The sequence below is a fragment of the Lissotriton helveticus genome, chromosome 3_1 (genome assembly GCF_964261635.1).
Source record: "Lissotriton helveticus chromosome 3_1, aLisHel1.1, whole genome shotgun sequence".
Classification (NCBI taxonomy): domain Eukaryota; kingdom Metazoa; phylum Chordata; class Amphibia; order Caudata; family Salamandridae; genus Lissotriton; species Lissotriton helveticus.
Window position 1 is genome coordinate 659,882,838 of NC_136061.1, and position 19,340 is coordinate 659,902,177.

Sequence of the window (19,340 nt, forward strand, 5' to 3'; positions counted from 1 at the left end):
GAGCAATCTCGACAGTGTCCACAAGGGGAGGAGTACAAATGTCGCCACGGTATTCGTTCCATTGACCCCACACCTTCACCCATGCCCTGGGTCTACCCCTGGCCACATAAACAGTTTTCTCACGGAACATGGACCAATCCATATTATCCTCCCATTGCGAGAGGGCAGGGGGCCTGAAGGCCCCCCAGAGTTGCGCAATATCTCGCTTCGCGATCATATAGCCCAGGGTGGCCCATCTAGTCTGTGCCACCGAATAGTCCGTGGGCTCCCAAACATTCAAGAGACAGCGACGAGGTTCCGGTCGCAAGGATATCCCCGTCACCACAGTCATCAGATCAAGCACGGCCACCCAATAAGCAGCCACCATCGGGCACTCCCAAAGAATATGCAGGAAAGTAGCACGCAAACCACATCCACGCTTACACAGTCCATCGGAGGAAAAGCCCATCACCATCAGTCGCGGTCCTGTCACGTACACCCGATGAAGGATCTTCAATTGGACCAAACGGAGTCGAGCCGGTATAGCCACCTCCTTTGGAGAGGAGAGGGCCGATTGCCAATCCTCATCATCAAGTTCCAACCCATCTCCCATCCACTGCTCCCGAAGCCGGGCCAATAAGTCAGTCCGATTGTTAATCAACTTTTTATAAATCAGGGAGATAGTGCTATCAGGAAGATGTCCGTCAAGGATACGGTCTTCAAGTGGGGAAGAGTCAGGCGGAATCTCACCAGGAGCAAACACCGAAACCAAAGCGTGCCTGATCTGTAAATAACGAAAGAATTCCCGACTACTCAGGCCGTAGTCAGCCTGGAGGGCCTGAAACGGGCGCACCGAACCCTTAGAATATACATCCCCCACTTTAGAGATCCCAATCAAGTCCCAACGGTCAAAACCCTTGGAAGACCAAAGACCGCCCAGACGTTCTGAAGCATAAAGCGGCGTCGCCAACGTCAAGCGATCCTCCCAGCCCAGACTCACATTCGCAGCACGCCACACAGTCAAAGCAGTCAAAGTAGGTCCCACAAGATGGCGCCCAGCGGAGCGAGAATAGAGCACTCTATTAAAGTCACCTCCCGGAAGCTGAAGTTTATCCATCTCAAACGCCGGATTACGACCCGGAGAGAACATAGCGTGATTAATAGCGGACAGATGGGAAGCCCAGTAGTATCTCTTAATATCGGGGAGCGCCATGCCCCCATCGTACCACGGGATGGAAAGTTTAGCGAGAGCAATGCGCGGTCGCCCATCCCAAATAAGTTGCCTCTGAAGGCTCTCAATCTCCCGAAAATAGGTCTTGGGGATAGGATCATAATAATTCTGGAGAGCGTAGAGAAACCGCGGTAGTGACATCATCTTAAACAGAGCCGCCCGACCCAGTGGAGACAGGGGGAGTTTGCGCCAGCGGGCAACGTCCAAACGGAGCCTAAGCAGCGGGGGAAGGAGATTACGATCAAAACGAAGGGACGGATCCAAGGTAACGAACACCCCCAAGTATTTGAAACCATCCCGGACCACCTGAAGAGGAAGTCTACTCGGCAACGGAGGCAAGATACCAGACAAAACGTATACACAGGATTTAGACCAGTTGATGACGAGACCTGAGTTAGCGCCAAAGGACGCAAGAACGTCAAATAAAACAGATAGAGACTTGCGAGGGGAAGTAAGATACAAGAGGATGTCGTCCGCATAAAGCGAGACGCGGTCTTCGAAGTCCGGGGCCCAACGAATACCTTTAAGGGACGGTTCCCAACGGAGCCAGGCCGCCAACGGTTCAAGAGCGAGCGCGAACAACAGAGGGGACAAGGGGCAGCCCTGACGGGTACCCCTGCCCAAGGAAAAGGGGGCCGACACTCTACCGTTCACTACAACTTGCGCCAGAGGTTCCGCGTACAACAGCCTAATCCAGCTAATAAACTCGCACCCGAATCCGAATTTCTCAAGTGTCGCCCATAAATAGGGCCACTCCACAGTATCAAAGGCCATGGAGGCATCTAGGGACGCCAAAATGGCCGGTTCAGTCAAAAGCCCCGCCCTCGCCAGCGCGCCGTGAAGGCGACGTAAATTCAGAGCAGTGTTGCGATGCGGGATAAAGCCAGACTGATCCGGATGGACCAACTCTCCAAGAACCGAAAGGAGACGGGTCGCCAAAAGTTTAGCCAACACCTTAGGTTCAACGTTTAATAGGGATATGGGCCTATACGAAGAACAGAGGTCACGTGGTTTACCCTCTTTGGGAATGACGACGATTGTCGCCAGACGCTGATCATAGGGAAGCATGTTCCGCTCACGAGATTCTAGAAACATGGCGCGGAGATATGGCGCCACCTTATCGGGGCATAATTTGTACAACTCAACAGGCAAACCGTTCGGGCCCAGTGCTTTGCCCGAACGGAGCGATCGAACTGCATTGGCTATCTCATCATTCGTAAAAGGGGAGTCCAAAGCAATACGGTCCAAGTCGGTGACACAGGGCAAAGCGATATCACGCAGAAGAAGGCGGGAGTCGGCAACGTCCCTCCCAGACACGGGAGCATATACCACACGGAAATATTCCGCAAAACGATCAACAATGGCGGTCGGATCTATCACTTTCTCACCACTCGCAGACTGAATCACGGGCACCACACGATTAACCCTTTCTTTCTTGTCCAACCACGCTAGGAGTTTTCCCGCTTTGTCACCCACATCATACAATCTGCCCTGCTGCTCACGAAACATCACCTTTGCAGCGTCAGTGACCAGAGATTTATATGCAAACTGTTTGAGACCCAGGGCATGGAGTTTGTCAGGCGTGACACCAGATTCCAACTCGACCTCCAAAGCAGAGATCTCCCCCTCAAGTTCCACCACCTCCTTCCTCCCTGCCCTCTTAGCTTCAACAATCAAGGAAAGGGCCTGTCCACGAATCACAGTTTTAAAAGCCTCCCACAGGGACACAGCCGAAGAGACCGACCCCACATTTTCCAGGAAATATGAATCCATGGACTTGAGCAAGAGGGTACGAGTCTCAGGGGAGGAAAGATACCAAGGGTTTATGGGAGCCACTCGGCCCGCAGCCTCTACCCCAACCTCGAAACGAAGCCAGAGCGGCGAGTGATCAGAAATGCCCCTCGGCAAGTGGAAAATCTCACGAACCGCCGATGATTGGGCTGCGGGCATCAGGAAATAATCCAGCCGGGACAGACTGCCATGGGCCCCAGAATGGAAAGTGTATTGGAGTTGAGTAGGATGCAATAGTCGCCAGCAGTCCACAAGGCCAAAGGTATCTAAAAACCCACCCAACCACTGCTGAGCCTGCGGGGTATCTCTAGGGGGATGGCGGTCGTGAAGGCCGGAAAGCACCGAATTAAAATCACCGGCAAGAAAGAGAGTGCTATCAGGGAGATCCAACAGAACACGGCCCAAGTCAGTAAAAGTAGAGGCCTGCAAACCCGGGGGAACATAAACATTGAAGAGAGACAGGGTGCGGCCTTCATATCTACCCACCAGGACAGTATATCTCCCACGGTCATCATGAATCACCTCATCAATAGCCAAGGGGAGGGAGGTTCGAACAAGAATACCCACACCCCTAGATCCGGAGGTAAACCCTGAGTGTGCCACAAGGCGGTAGCCCCATCTATTCATCGCATAACAAACATTACCAATCAAATGGGTTTCTTGCACGAAAACAATGTCCGGTGACAAACGTCGAATACATTTTAAGACCACACTGCGCTTAATACGATCTCCCAGGCCATTAACGTTCCAGGAAAGAAATTTCAACCCTCTACCCCCCATCCCAACCACCCGAGCCAAGACCCCTCGTCCATGAGCTAGACATCAGAAACAACAGCAAACACAGGAGCAAATCGCCTTGAAAACAACACACAGAAAAGAAAAAACTTCCCAACCCCCCTCCCCCAGACCGAAGAGAAACACCCCCCACCCTGCACCCCTGCAAAAAGCTAAAGAGCCACCCCAACCTGCAGTGTGCCTGTCGCCCAAGAACCCCTATTCTACACAAAGACCCCGGAGGAGGAAAGGTCTCCGTTCCATCCACCCCCCGACCTCAGCAAGAACAAAAATAACAAACGAAAAGACAGAATGATCACAATGCAGGGGGACGCCGGCCAACACTCCTGAGAATGTATTCAAAATAAGACATAAGAGCCAAACAGTTAGATCTCCACACCACCTTCGGCACCGCCAGGGTGAGCGGCGGAGTCTGTCTCAGGAGGACGGTCAGGCAATGAGTCCAGCCAGTCATTAACAGCATCTGGCCGATCAAAGAAAAGGGTACGTTCATTGTATTCAACCCGGAGTCTAGTGGGAAAGAGCATGGCGTAACGTAGGCCCCGATCCCGGAGACGTTTCTTGGCACCACGAAACTCCATACGTTGTCTCTGAACCTGTTGGGAAAAGTCCGGGTAAAAGTTCACCGTAGCGTTCTCAAAGGCCACCGGGCCCTTCACCCGCGAGGCCTGCAGGATAGCGTCCCGGTCTCTATAATGAAAAAGCTTCGCCACAATGGGTCTCGGCGGGGCTCCCGGCTTGACTTTGCCCCCTGGAACACGATGTGCACGTTCCACCGTGAAAAATTTTGTGAGACCAGAAGGGGCCAAATGGTTCAAGACCAGATCCTCAACCAGGAGATCCACCGAGTGGGGTTCAGGGTTTTCCGGTACACCAACCAGGCGAACATTGCAGCGACGCGCCCTATTTTCAAAGTCCTCCAGGCGACGGGTCATGAAGTCGTTCCCCCGACGGAGATTCCCAATCTCAGTTTGGAGCTCCGAGACGTCAGTCGTAAGGCTAGAGGATTTAATATCCAGTGATTGTACCCTTTCATTCGTTTTGCCGAGATCAGCACGAATCAGATTCACCTCAATAGCCACGGTGTCAAGTTTGTGGGCCAAGGCCTCGTACTGTAGGCCGATGGATTCTCTCACACCCGAGATGGCGCCCATGATATCCTGTAAGGAGGGCTCCGCCGATTCTTCCAAAATTCGTTCGGACGCAATACTAGAACCAGGCAGGGCAGCTCCGGGGGACCCCTTAGAATGGGTATAACGGTCCATGACATTCGATTGAACTGGAGCCCCGCGCAGAGGTGTTTTCGTCTTGCGCGTCTCTCTGTCCCCTCTGCCCGCCATTTTGAAGATGCGTCACAGGACGAGCCACCAGGTTCGACGGGCCCGACACCCAAAGTACAGGATCAAAAGTACATAAAAAGGGGGCACAACTCGGGTAGAGGTCGCCAAACCAGCAAATAGGTCACACGAAAGCCCAACAGCCGATCTGCCTCCAAGTCTCAGTCGCAACGCGACATCCACAGCCGTGGCCCAAGTCGGAACAGAATCGAAACCGAAACCTAGGAAGGGGGGACCCACAAGGCCAGATCTCCTGCCGTTGTTGTTCAATTGCAGGACGGCTACAGTACCGCACCCCGTCCCGGGCGCACCTCAAGGGCGGAGCCCAAAAGTTCAGAGCACCATAACTCAGGAATACGAGATCCAAATCGATTCCTGAAAAGTGCCAGGGTAATCAGCCAAGCGTCCCCTACACGAATTCTTGTAAGAAATCAGGATTCAGCCAGGATAAAATGTCGGGAGCGGCGAGGGTCCGGAGAGCGCTGTGCTCAAGCGGCCATCTCGGATGCCCGCCAAGCTCCTCCCCCCCGAAGTATTTGTTCTTGCAGGTGTTGGTGTTTAATTCCATTTGATTCTTCCATCATTGTTGTATTTCAGTGTCGTACTCGTTAATCCACCCCAACTGGTACTTGGCTTTTATTCAGTGATCGACACTGAGATGTGATCACTTTTAGTTTGCATGATAGTTTGTCAGTTCTTCACCGTGCCGCAGTATTGAGCTCTCGGATAAATGTAACCTGAGGTTTTTAGTTCTTGAATTTATCTTGGTTATCTCTTATTCATTGGGCTTTTCCTGTAACATAGTTATATTTTATGATGTTCAGTTAGCATCAACCCATTTGTCTTCAGAAAGCATGTCAATAAAGGCATTGTAATCTTAAAATATTTTCATTTTATATTAATCGCTATTCAATACAGCAGATTAACAATCTCTTAACTGTATTAGTTCGCAACTGCTGGCACAAGAGTGTGGAATTGAAATCTGTTTTTTAACCTACTTCCCCAAGGGACAAAGCAGTAAAGAAATATACATCTCCGGAGATGCACTTGCCCCACCTGCTCCCTAAATCACTTAGACTGGTTGGCATACAAAGAACCTATACTGCGGTCAGTGCGTTATACTGTGCACTATATTTTAAAAGCAAGTGCATATGTTCAGTGCACGCTGATGTAGCTTTGTATGCAACAATGTTGTACTGGCTACTTTTTACAGCACACGTGGAGCTGTGTGATTGTGCACTGCACCCACTTATTAACCTGTTTACATGTGACAGATTGTATTATCTACAGCAGTATTTTCTGGAGGTTAGCACAGAAGGATGATCTCCATCCTGTGGCAGACTCGTAACTGTCCTACAAAAATACTCACATGTATGTGGCAAACGTCCGAGGGTGGCAAGAACTGCACTGTTTGGCAGACTTGTTGAACTGTTAATTGGGGCAGCAGAAACACCTAGCTAAACGGGAGCGGCTCAACAGGGCACTATCCCCTCTTATTATCAGGCCTGCTACGCCTTTAATGAGGCAGTTATATCACTTCTGATCAGAGCAGTAATTTTTAATTGGACAGTTCCCGAAACTAGAAGCATGGCCGCGGTACTTTTTAAGGAATAATAATAGTAGTTGTTTGCATTCTCCTAAAATAGACCGATGTTTGAATGTGCAACAGGTGTGATGTGGTTATGTTTTAGTCCACACAGGACAACATCTACACCTTGTTCTCTCGCACAAGGAACACGTTAAAGGCATGGAGCATCCGTACAGTAGTCTGTCAAGCACATAACGGGCATAATAATGGCAGCAGCAGTGTAAGCGTTACTGCCACTAAGAGATGCAATAGATGTGCAAATTTGTCATATTCAGAATAAAAAGTGTGTAGCACAGGTAGCAGCAGATCAAGCTTCATTCACCTAGAAAAGTTATAGCGACGGCAGCAGCACACCCAAAGGGAAAAGAGTTGGAAAGATAGTAAATATAGGAGAGGAGAGACAGGAGTTCTTGGGATGTAGGGCAAGAGTCTCTTGGTAGCCCCTCTGCTTTCCTTGTCTGGGTCACACCTTGGACATCTGGGATCATGAGAGCTAAAAACGCTCTCTAGGCCTAGCAAAGAGTCAGAGGATGTCTGCCCAAATGAAGTTTGTTGATGCTTCTGCTAGAAAGATCTAGAATTTCAATATTAGCTAGGCAGCTGAACAAACAACTATAAGCCCTCCCATGAAGTTTTCGTTTTTCACTCTTTGACATAGTGACCTGTGACCTACCCCATGCTTCAGACTCCCCTGTGTTAATTCCATGAAGAACCGGGATAAGCCTGAGAGGGGGACACAAAAAAACACCTTGAGAACACCACGCACTAACACACCGCACAAACGACATTATGTGATGCCCCATTCCATCCCTGCTTCTTTGATGGCTGTGTAATGGTCTCAAAAATATGTAAGGGCCTATCTTGTGTAGTGCTTTTTATGTCTCGCCTGCGTGGGTTGCGCACATGCGCAGTCTCGCTGGTGAGATTTCATGTTTTTCAGAAGCTTTGAGTATCGTGCTTTAAGCCCCGCCCCTCTTTCCCATTGGCTGGCATCACCGTTTATGCTAAACTGTGGCCTGCCATTGGGAAAGAGTTATTTGTGACGTGTTCTTTTCTCTCTTTGAGCCGTCCCACTTGGACGGGCTCACCTGACTTCCTTCCGTCGCAAAAGGATTCTTATCTTTATGGGGCCATGTGTTTGAAACACATGGCCCCATAAAGACAAGCTCTGCGGCGTATTTATTTTTGCATCTGGCTCTCACTTTAAAGTGAAAGCGAGATGCAAAAAAAAAAAACGCTCCAGTCTCAGGTTACTTGTTTTTTATGAGGAACTGAAGAGGGGGATCTGTGCGCAGTTTGAATGATGAGATGTTGTGCTTGTTTACACTCAAAAAGTGTAGAAGCGTCAAGGAGGCAGCTGTTTCCACTTCTTGGCAGCCTCCTTATGGACCTCCTTGCCTCAGACTCTTAGACAGAGTAAAGATCTCCTTACCTTTAGACGGGCATTTAAAACCTTGCTCTTCACACAGGCTTTCGCTGTATAGATTGTTGTTAACATTTTTCCCTTGTTATGTTGGTTATCTGATCTTTCCAATAGCGCCATGAAGCCCATGGGCGTACGTGCGCTGTACAAATAAAAAATTAACATAACATAACATAACATAAAAATATAGATTTGGTGACAGTTTGGAGCAAATGTATTACAAACAATCTGACGCAGAGAAAGTGTTGGAACTGCTTTGGCGTAGTGGGTGTTTTTTATTTAGGAAGTCTGGTTACAACCACTACAGGCCCCTGGGTGCTCTCCATCGATTCTTGAAGCGGTGGTGTCACCACCAGCTGCAGGCGAAACCCGATGCGCTCCTGTGCCGTGCTGCACTTGTCACCGTGCCCGAGTGGCATCTCGAGCGAGGCCTGCTAAAGGGAAGCCTTTTATTCCCTGCCGTCTGGGGCCTGGGTGGAGGGCGCTTGAGCTGTGAGTGGAGAGTCAAACTGCTGGGCCGAGCGCTGCTCTCCGGGCAGGGAGCCACTACGGCCACCTGCCCCCAGGGCGCACTCTTCCAAGGACTGACCTGGCGCCCCTTGCTCCCATCCTTGAAATCCTTGCAGAACATTGTACTGTCTGGCATGACCCGAAAACTGCTGAAACTCACTGGAGCCCACCATGCCCAGCCAGCCAGACCGCCGTGCCCCGTTGGCCTTCCTATGATGATGCCCAGGCGCGCCCGCATCCTGCTAAATACTCCGGGTGAACACAAAGAGCATTTCCTGCCCCCACCAGCGATGCAAATGCACTCACGTGTGCTGCCAGCTCTTCCTGGGTCTGTGTTACCCCTGTCTCCATTCATCAAGGCTTTGTGTCCCGCTGGCGGGGCAGCATGGCTTCTCTCGTGTAATGTTCCTCGTTATGAACAGGCTTGACTTCGGTTCTGCGGTGCGACCCACTGTAAGTTACTCAAATAGCTCGTTGGGTTAGTGCACGCCGCAGACATTGGCGCCCGGAAGAGCCAAGCAATCTTTCATTTGACATATTTTGCTGAAATTATTAGGTCAATGGTTATTTGAGAGTTTGTGTTGAATGCTACATAAATGGTCAGTGTTGGTGTAGTTAATATTTTGGGGGTTGTCTTAACTGGCTAAGAGACTGGCCTGCAGATCCTGCATTTTAGTTAATCCACACATAGATGTATGTGCCTGTCAGTATGAAATTTCCTTTCTCAGGAGTTTTTAATTTCACTTCCCACTCAAGGTTTATTAACCTCCCGAGCTGGAAGGCTTGTTTTTGGATGGAATGATTTCCGTGTGTTTGCTTTGAGTTGAGGATGAGTAGGGTGAGAGGTCTGCTTTCACTGCTTGTAGTGAGACCTCTTTGCTCTAGACCCCCAACAGATCTAGGTGCCAACACTGGTTGTGGTCCTGGTAGGCAGGTTTTCTTTTCTTGTGCCTTAAGCAAATTCATAAATATGTGTCATATTCCTCATATTTACAGGTTATACGAACATAAACTGACCACATGCAGCTTATTCTAGGCCCAGCAACATGTTCCTCTGTCTGTAATACAGTATCGGCTGTCCACGTGCACTCCAGTTAACAGCACCTCATAGTCAGTGTTTCTGGTCCAATAACTAACATTGGCAAAGCCAGTAGATCTAGCCTTGACAAGCCTCAGATATTTTTTATGTATTTTTGCAAGCATATGCAACAGGTGTTAAAGATAAATGTAATACAAAGTAAAACAAAATACCCAAAGAAAGTGAGCATATATTTGCAAAACAAATGGTGAAAAAAAAAGACTCGTTCTAGACAAAAGGAGAAAACAAGCATTGAAAATGCAATAGGTCTCGCCTTCGATTAAGTTAAAGCCATTTGCTTTGCTAATGGTATTGTATAGCAAAGCAAATTGCTTTAACTTAATAAAAGTCGAGCCCTATTGCATTTTTAATGCTTGTTGTACACTTGAAATTGAAGCGTTTATATGCACCGCTCCTCCTAACAAGAGCCTCCTCTTCACAATAGCCAAGCACCGTAGAAGTACATACCGTGTGCACTGAAAACAAACAAAAAACACTTCCATTAACAATGGAACATTAAGTAATGTATACAGCACCTACTGCTGATGGTCCCAAGCACAAAGACCTTGCAGAAAAGCCTGCGCCCTTGATTGCCATGGAAATATAAAGATGCACTAGTTTCTCTTCAATTTGCCACAAGCTTTTTGGGGATAGTTTGCTGTAAAAACTACTTGCAGTTGAGTATTAAGACCTGGCAAATGCAGAGTCTTAGAGGGAATAATTTGCCTGAGTCCTTCTGACACAGCTTCTGCAACGATGGCACAGAACCCAAAGGAAGAGGCTGTGAGTCCCCATTAATTAAGAGGACAGATGGGAATCATTTGTATGAGTGATCTCCGTGTTGTGCATAGATTGCTGCTGCATTTGCATTAACCCACTGAGTAATTGAGCATACTAAAGGGAAATTCCTGCCCGTGATTAGGGAAGTGTGAACACTTCCTACTCCTCCTGACATTTACTCGACCTCCCCCCACACACCACCCTCTTTGCTTTTCAACCAGGAAAGATTAAACTCTCCCAGTCAGAAGGATTCACCATGTTCTATAACGTGTAACAGCCTTCTACAAAATACCCCAACCCATGTAACCTAATATACATAGTGTTACAATAAAGATGTGCTGTCACAATTAACATGCATAATTACAAGATACTATTAATGTTTTTTTAAAACAGTGCCCCAGGGTCACTATAAAGTAACCAGAAAAGATTGGACCTTGAACCTGGTTCTGACTCGCAGTATGCCAGTGCTACCTCTGGGGGGGCTTAGCAATCAGAGGGGGTATTTGTCTATCACAGAGTAAAGACTACAGGGGTCTATACACCTTGCAGTATATGCCTTACCTGTGCCCGCCCAGCCATGTGCCATGAGCAACAGTTTGGTAGAAATGACGGGACCTAGTTCAACCAAACTAGATTTTCAGTGGCGTATTTGTATTGCCCCCGCTAGCGTTTGATGGAGAAAAAGTATTGCTTTGGTAATGTTTTTGTATAACGTTTAGGAGGATGGAGTGAACGCAGATTGTAGAAATGTCCAGCAGTGCACTAGGTAATACATTGCACGTTCATTACTTTTCCGTTAAGCATTATTAATATAGAAGTCTGGGAACATTATCTGTCTATTTGCTATTAGTATTACCACCCCGTAGCGCTCGTGGACAAACAGCAAATCTTAACATTGGACAGGGAACTGTGAATGTTGAAGTAACTTACTATTTTAAAACGTTGAATTGTGTAATGTGTTGACAATCATTTATATTAATCAACAAACACATATAATATGTGGAATAGACAATGTCTGAGCACTATGTTAGAGTGCAGCCACACCAGGGTTGCATTCACTCACTGAGCTCTTTTGCTAGCTCGTGCTCGGTGTTCCCATTCTTGCAGGTGCTATGCTCTGCATGTTGTTGGTTTGTCATGGAGTTCCCTTGGGCACAAGGGCACCAGGGTAAACAAGAGTGTGTGCCAGGTTCTTCGACCTGCACTTGAGGGATGTCTCTACAGGGCATAGACAGGAGGAGAGCTATAAAGCCTGAGATTTCCGCAGCAGGTGCACACACAGGCTGCGCGACCTTATTGATAAGTCTTGTTATCTCACACACCTTATAGTGTCTTTTCCCATCTCGCCTTTGATCCAGCCGTGCAGCTAGAATAACCTAACTTTTGAAAGACCCAGTGTAACAGCGCGGCTCCATCTCGCTCTGCTTCTGTTTCCTTTAGGCAGATTAGGACGTTCAGTGGGATCTGACGGAAGGTCCTTGCACAGCTGCTTCACCAACAGCATATTTGTTTTAAACCAGTGCTTAATTTGGTAATAGAATTAATGCCAGGGCCCACAGTTTTGCTCAGAAGCTCCTGGCGCCGCTATTGAATGTCAGGTGCCGAACACCAAGGCTACCTATCCTAGATTCCACCCAATGCCGCTTTCATCCATCACCCAAAACTCCCGTCCCTTCATCTAGTCTACCCTGCGCCTCCGTTATTCAGGACAACATTAACCAATTTATTTATTTGATGAGTTTTATATAGTGCTTGCTAGACCCGGAGGTATCAGAGTGCTTTACATGAGGTTCCACATTGTTACAAAGTTACATCAGTTACAAGTTACATCTGTCGCAAGAAAATATTTAAAGAGCACAGAAGACAAGATAAACGAAGTGTAGAAGGGTAGGGGAGTAAGGTATAAGGGTAGGAGGGAGATAGGCGGAGAGACAAAGGAAAGTCTGCCCAAAGTCCGGCTGGGTAGGTGACGGCCGAGGGGGGAAGTCCACAGCCCATCTCCTCTATATTGTAAGTTGTTAGTTATGTTGATCTATGGGAATGCATTGTAATGGTATGTGTAGTAACATCATGCAATCACAGTGCATACAAGCATGCTTCTCTGGGGGAGAAGAGGGGGAGAGGTGAGAGGGAGGAGAGAGGGAGTCAAAGGGAAGAGAGAGAGGAAAGAGACAAACAGAAGCAAGGCTCGAAAAATCCCTGTGAATCGTGCCCAATCAACATAAGACATACTCCAACACTGTATATTTTCTTTTACATCTGGTAAATATATTCTGCTGTTAGTTTTACCAGTGGTGGGCCATAACAGCTTTAATTTACATCAGAGGTATATATTGTTTTGATGTTGGTTGAGTTGAAAATATAGATCATGCAGGGCCATGGTATAATGGCTGGCTATTTTACGTCTGGCTTTCCTCAATTGATGTTAGGCCCCATATTTTAATTTTACTCACTCTTTCACGTTTTAGTGACTGTTTCTGGAAAGAAACCACTTCCATTAAAATTGATAATGCTTCTCTGCTGTTGAATTCACTGTTTTTAGTCTTATTTGATGCTTTCTCCTCAATTTGAGATTTATTTAGTATTTTCTTTTTCAGTGGCGTAGCTTAGCTGTCATCCTGTGGAATGGAGATTACCTCCCATCACTCACGCCTGTTACACCAGCTGAACGAGCAGCGCCAGCAGGACTTATTTTGCGACTGCCATATCCTCATTCAGGGGAGAACTTTCAAAGCCCATCGAAATGTGCTCTTTGCCAGTAGTGGATATTTCAAAATGCTCCTTTCCCAGAGTTCAAAAGAGGCATGTCAGCCAACCACAGCAACTTTTGAAGTCTTCTCACCTGAAACATTCCATGTCATCCTGGACTTCATGTATACAGGCAATCTCGCTCTTAATGGGCAGACAGTCATTGAAGTCATGTCGGCAGCTAGCTACCTTCAAATGACCGACGTTATTGGTGCCTGCAAGACCTTCATCAATTCCTCATTGGACATCAATGAAAAAGACCAAGCTGGCTTCTCGCCACCCTCAAAACTTGACAAATGTAGCAATGGGGACAGACAGTCCAACGTATACAATGCAGAATGGAGGACAGGAACCAGCCCCTCTCGCCATCAGCCAACCTCCGATCCTGGTGATTTCCTTGTCAGTTCCAGTTCATGGGGACACCACAGCAATCAGCCACCCTCACAGATGGACTTCCAAGAGCAGAAGCCACGTCCAGGCCCACAGGTTAGAAAATGGGGCATTCTCGGAAAGGCCCGGCAGCAGATAGGACGCTCCCTTATTCCTGATACTGGACTAGGCAAATCCTTAGCAGTTGGTGATGACCCACGAAGTTCCAGATATACAGCAACAGTGGGCACCAATTCTCCTGCAGGAGTTATAATAGAGATTGTGGAAGATGAGGAGCCCACTCAACCTGGTGGCCTGCATGGTCAGGAGGTTAAACAAGAGCCTGTATCCCTCAAGGAGAAGAACCCTCCCAAACACACAATGGAACCTGACCCATACAGCGGGGTTGTAGGCATCATGGAAGGCTACGGAGAAGGTGAGAAGCACCATATTTCTTAAACCTGTCGTTTTCACTTGGAAATGTTTTTCCTTTTTTCTAATGTCTTTGAAAACAGAGCCATGAGTAAATAGCACTAAAATTTTAGAACAGCGGTTCTTAAATTTTTTACATCTGTGGACTGCTAAGAAATCACAGTTGGAAGCTGAGGCAATTTCTATGTTTTGAACCACACAAACTATAGAAACAGGAATACACTAAAGAAAATAACACAACTTATGAAATATATTGAAATTATTAACATTGTAATAGGGATGTTGGAGCTTTTCAAAATGTAGTTTTTTTTCTAAAAGACAAAGAGGCTAGATTGTAGCATAACAATGTGTCTGTTTTTGCTCCTAATGTATCTTGTTTTTTTTTTGCACATACCAGTACTTTGCTTGATGCCACCAGATGCGCCTACTACTGTTTGCTGTGCCTACCCTGCTCCCACACATCAACCCAAGGATACCAAATTGACTTTTAGCCCCCAATTTTAAATCCTTCAAAGGTTTACATTTTTAGTTTCATGTGTATGCACGTTATTATTCCGCTATTATTATTAACTTTCTAAGCAGCTGTGAACCCCCTTAGTATGCGTTGTGGATTCCTAGGGGTCAGTGGACTTGCAGGTTAAGAATTGCTGCTCTCTTTGAGCATGTTGCACATGTCCTTTTGTTTGTTTGTAAAATCAATAGAATATATTCCAACAATAAGATCTTAAACAAAAGGGAAGCCAGGAAGTACAAATGGCTCTACATTATCTAAAATTAGAAGTAAGCACAGCAAGTAAATATAAACCAGATCTTAGAATTGTAACTCCCAACTTCAAGTTAATCTTTGCTAAAATATTTTAACTTTTACAACTAGGCTCAAACGTGGAATTAACAAACTACAAAAGTTTTAAAGCGCCAGTAACAGTAATAGAACGCAGTGGGGCGAAAAAGGCTTATTAAACCATGCTTAAAACTACTTTGACAACTAATAAATAAAAACAGTGTTTAAAAATTTCCTTTTGGCCTTTTTCTCTGTTCTATCCACATTATTAACACATTGTTTCTGTTACATGTACAGCACTCCTGTACCTCTCATGCTGCCTTAATAAAACAGGCCCTTGTTAATGTATTTAATATTTTCCATGTACAGCACTCTAATACCCCTTAGTTAGTCCAAGTTGCAAAATGCTTTGATAAATTAGCCTCTCAAAATGACCTTGATTTGCGGTGAGTACATGCAAGAGTTGAGTGTAAACCACACACACATTATGCAGAGACAATGAATCATTTTCCACACACATAAATTATACACCTCAATATAATTATTAATAAATGCACTCTTCAAAAAGCCAAGTGCTGTTTGCTGTCTATGAACTACAAAAGAATCACAAGCATTATGAAAAGGCTACGGGGTCCCTCAATTCCAGTATAGTGCAGATAACCAAAGAGTAAGGGATATACAAAAAGCACTACCATCCTCAGTGGAACTTCAAGAAGGTCTTTTTTAAAGTTTGTTAGGAATATTGAAGTCCAGAATCACTTAACTCTTAAAAGAAAATTTTTAATCAAATCTTTATTTTTAGGTAATTACTGATCCCCTCCAACCAAAGAGAGCACCTTTAAAACAATGTAAACAAATAAACCCCAAACATTCTTAAAAATGCTAAAAATATGGGGGAAGGATGGGGTAAATAGCAAACCAAAACCACAAGTCCTACACGGGAACCTGAACTATCGAAATGTAATGTGTTAGTGTAGGCCATCCAAGAAAATGTTTGACCAACTGAGGATGAATTGTAGGTAAGTGAAACAATTAACTGACCTGCCCTTCGTATCATCACAAATAAAATAGGCAGTCAAATGCAAGATTTTGTGGCACGAGTACCTGAGCCTTATCCATGTACTGATTTGTAAGCCTTTAAACTTGTCATAAATTGGGTTAATAATTTCAGATATAACATGTACTGATTGCAAAGAAAGTTATGTTCTCTAAACAACTCTTGCATTTTGCATGCACCATATCCTGTTTGACACTCTCCACCCATCCTCAACAGCACTTAACCCTTTTGTAGAACTAGTAGTAGCAGGGCTAGCTTTAGCGCTGGTGGCGCCTGGTGCGAAAATCTTTTTAGGTGCCCTCCAATGACCTCCTTCTCCACGGATTTCCTCATTACCACATTCCAACAATGTCCCTCACCTCTCCATTGCTCCCCCTTCACCAGTGTTCCCAGGAAGCCGCGCGGCTGGGTGCCCGCGCACATCAGTGCCCTCGAGCGCGCACTGCTGTGTGTGTGGCGCGCACACACATCTCTGAAAGCATTCGCGCCACTGAAGCAGCGCGAAAAAACGGCATTTCTAGAGGCATTTAGCAAGTGCTCGCCCCAGGAGCACTTGCTAAATTCCTTTTGTTTTCTAGAGTGTGGCTGTGGGGCTCATCGTGTGCTTTTGTTTAAAGCATTCGTGTTAATTGCAGAGTACATGATGAGCAGCGATTAACATGAATGCTTTAAACAAAAGCTCACGATATGCCCTTCAGCCACACTCTGGAGAACAAAAGAAATGTGTTCATACGTTCACTTTGAATTCAACGGACGTGCCTCGGTTTTGGGAAGGCAATAATCGTATTCAATATTTGTCCAGTCAGCAAGTTGCTTTACTCAAGGTATGCGGTAGCAATCTCCGAACGGATGACCATCAGATGAAATTGCGAGTTTTAGGTGATGCTTCATGAACTCTTTGATGGTTCCAGTGATCTGCAAAACCCACATGCGCATGGCTCATTGGAAATGCCCAGGCCTCCTGTACCGCATCTTAAAGTTTTTTTTCTGTCAGGGAATACGAATCCGTCAATTTATCAAGGACTTAACTCTGTTGTTCTTACTGAGGCCTGTCTGTATTGGTATTCCGTCTCTTAATGGTGTGCAAAGGGATAACTTCTAAATGACAGTCTCACGTGCACATTAGTGTTTGTTACTTAGTACAGGAGCATCATCTGCCTATGATTACTTTTTAATCTAGTATTTTACCAGATGTGCGAAGTAAGAAAGTGACCGTTTTTGTTCCCATGATGTAAAAACGAGGCTGCTGTTTGACTCACGACCATGTATTTGCATCCTTAGATAACTTTGTGATATCAATCATGTTTTAAAATGCATATTCGTTTAGTGCGCCTTGAGGGTTCACTTACCGCCTCAGAGTGAGCTTGCATTGCCTTTTTTTTCGCATTTGAAGTACATTATAGAATAATTTCGCTAGCATTCACGCATATTGTTTAAAGTAGTAATCACGTAAAATTTTTACTTATTTGATTCGCTCGACCCTTGTTGTCTAATCTGTTAACATAAAGTCAAATATAAACATTATAGTTAAGCCTTCTAAACACTTCCTTGCACCCTTTCTCATTTGGGACACGAAGGCAACTTTGTGTGGCTCCTGTGTAAAAAATATTCCAGCATACTACCGAAAATCCTATTTGAGGGGGTTCACCTTTTTATTAGTCTCTGGCAGCTTACAAAATACATAGGTGTGGCATTTTTGACTATGAGATCGTGTTAAACATCTGACCTTGAGACTCCTCCAACAAAATAGAAAATCTGCAGGGTCTTTATTAAATAATTTTAGTTTATAGACCCACCTCAGCCACCAGTGAATCCAGTAATCTTTCTGTAATGTTGACAACAGCTAGTAGTTCTGACACACTTAGTATTACTTGGAGACCTTAATATTAATTTAGATTCTTCATATCTCACCATGGGCTGATAAATTTAGGGATCTGTTGCTCCTTTTAAATTTCAGGCCTAGTCTCCCACTACCAACCTAAATGAAAGGCAACGCTTTTGATGTAATTTATTACTACTGATTGCCAAGCCTCTAAACCATATCCTTTAAGGGGGCCAGTCCGCTTTTGCTCACTTTTATCCTGCTTCCACACACTCAAAAGTACAGTAGTTAAAATTAAATTTCGAAGGAAGCACTAGTACAGCCGGTTCCAGCGCTTAAGTTGATGGAAGATGGACTCATACAATAATTTTGCTATAGCCAACTATGTGCATCTGTGGTCTATAAAGCCAGTGGGTCTCCAGCCTTTTCTATAGTGCGAGCTGCTACTGCTCAAGAAAAATCCTTTAGCGTGAATAGCAAATTTAATGGCTGTAAAAGTAGCATCCTTTTATGGTAATCTAGCGATCAGTTTAAGGAGTATTATCAGCAGTAACCACTCAAGCTGTTCATGTGACTAAGCGCTTCAAAGGTATTTAGCAAACACTACCTTTTGTTTTCGTCAGACTATTACCTCCACTAGTGCGTGGAATCACCTCGTTTACTGCTTTCAAAAAGGAACTCTCACTCAAATGAATTTAACTTTATTTACAGCGCCGCTCCTACCAGTGTAGGGTGGCAGAGCACTTTACATCACACTCCTTAAACTGAGACAATTACTCATATGTGTGTAAATCTTTGTATAGGAAATGTTACATACAACAAATGACTACAAGGTGTTTGAGCGACATGACATCCATACTAGTACGCAATATAGTTTAATAGTGATTGGTTTGGAGAAACACACTGAAATTAGGATGTAATATCATGATTGGGGTACTCTTTAATAAACAGAATTGATTTCTATTCAAATGAACCCTTTTTGCAAACATAGGGTAATCAGTCTGGTGAGAACATGAACGTTAATAGCTCACTTTTCTATTTTAGGATTTTGACTTATAAACTGCAAGTATCAAAAGGATCTCACTGACAAAAGCAGTAACCCACTGACCCATTTACATTATGTGCACTTTGTGATCTGGATGGTACACGTTATTTGCAGCAGGCACATTAGCCCTCTGTGCTACCTTTCCATGAGTCAAAACCTCCACTTGACAAAACTCCATCTATCTCTAGGAAGAACATTAATCACCGGAGTTATCATGACATTTTTATTGTTGCCTAAAACTGCTAGCGGCCAGGCCTGCTCAGCGCTGTTTATGAATATTCTATCTCTGACGCATAGCATTTTAAATTTGAAGGCGCAGTTGCATGCTCATATATGTTAGACAATTTTAGCGTACTGGTGCTGCCTCATTGGCAGTGTACCTCAATTGCAGTATTGTCAGAGGGGCGCTGGAATACAGGACTAATGCATTTTAATGCTGTGATGTGGACACTAGCATTAACATGCGTTAGTCGAAAGCCTGATGCGGCCCTACCCTTACCCAGCCCTGAAACTGCATTTGTTAAAGTTTTCATGTTAATTGCAGCGCCCATTTTGAGCTGAAATTAACATGAAA

General features: G+C 45.5%; 1 protein-coding gene across 3 annotated transcripts in view; it reads left to right on the forward strand.

Annotated features, from left to right (window-relative positions):
- LOC144822815 (zinc finger and BTB domain-containing protein 8A-like) overlaps positions 1-19,340 on the forward strand; it is a 101,031-nt gene that overhangs the window by 21,605 nt on the left and 60,086 nt on the right. For all 3 annotated transcript variants that reach the window (XM_078680731.1, XM_078680732.1, XM_078680730.1), the window contains one exon: positions 13,110-14,065. In XM_078680731.1, the coding sequence (XP_078536857.1) occupies positions 13,138-14,065 (928 nt within the window). In that variant the 5' untranslated portion in view covers positions 13,110-13,137. The remainder of the gene's footprint in view (positions 1-13,109; positions 14,066-19,340) is intronic.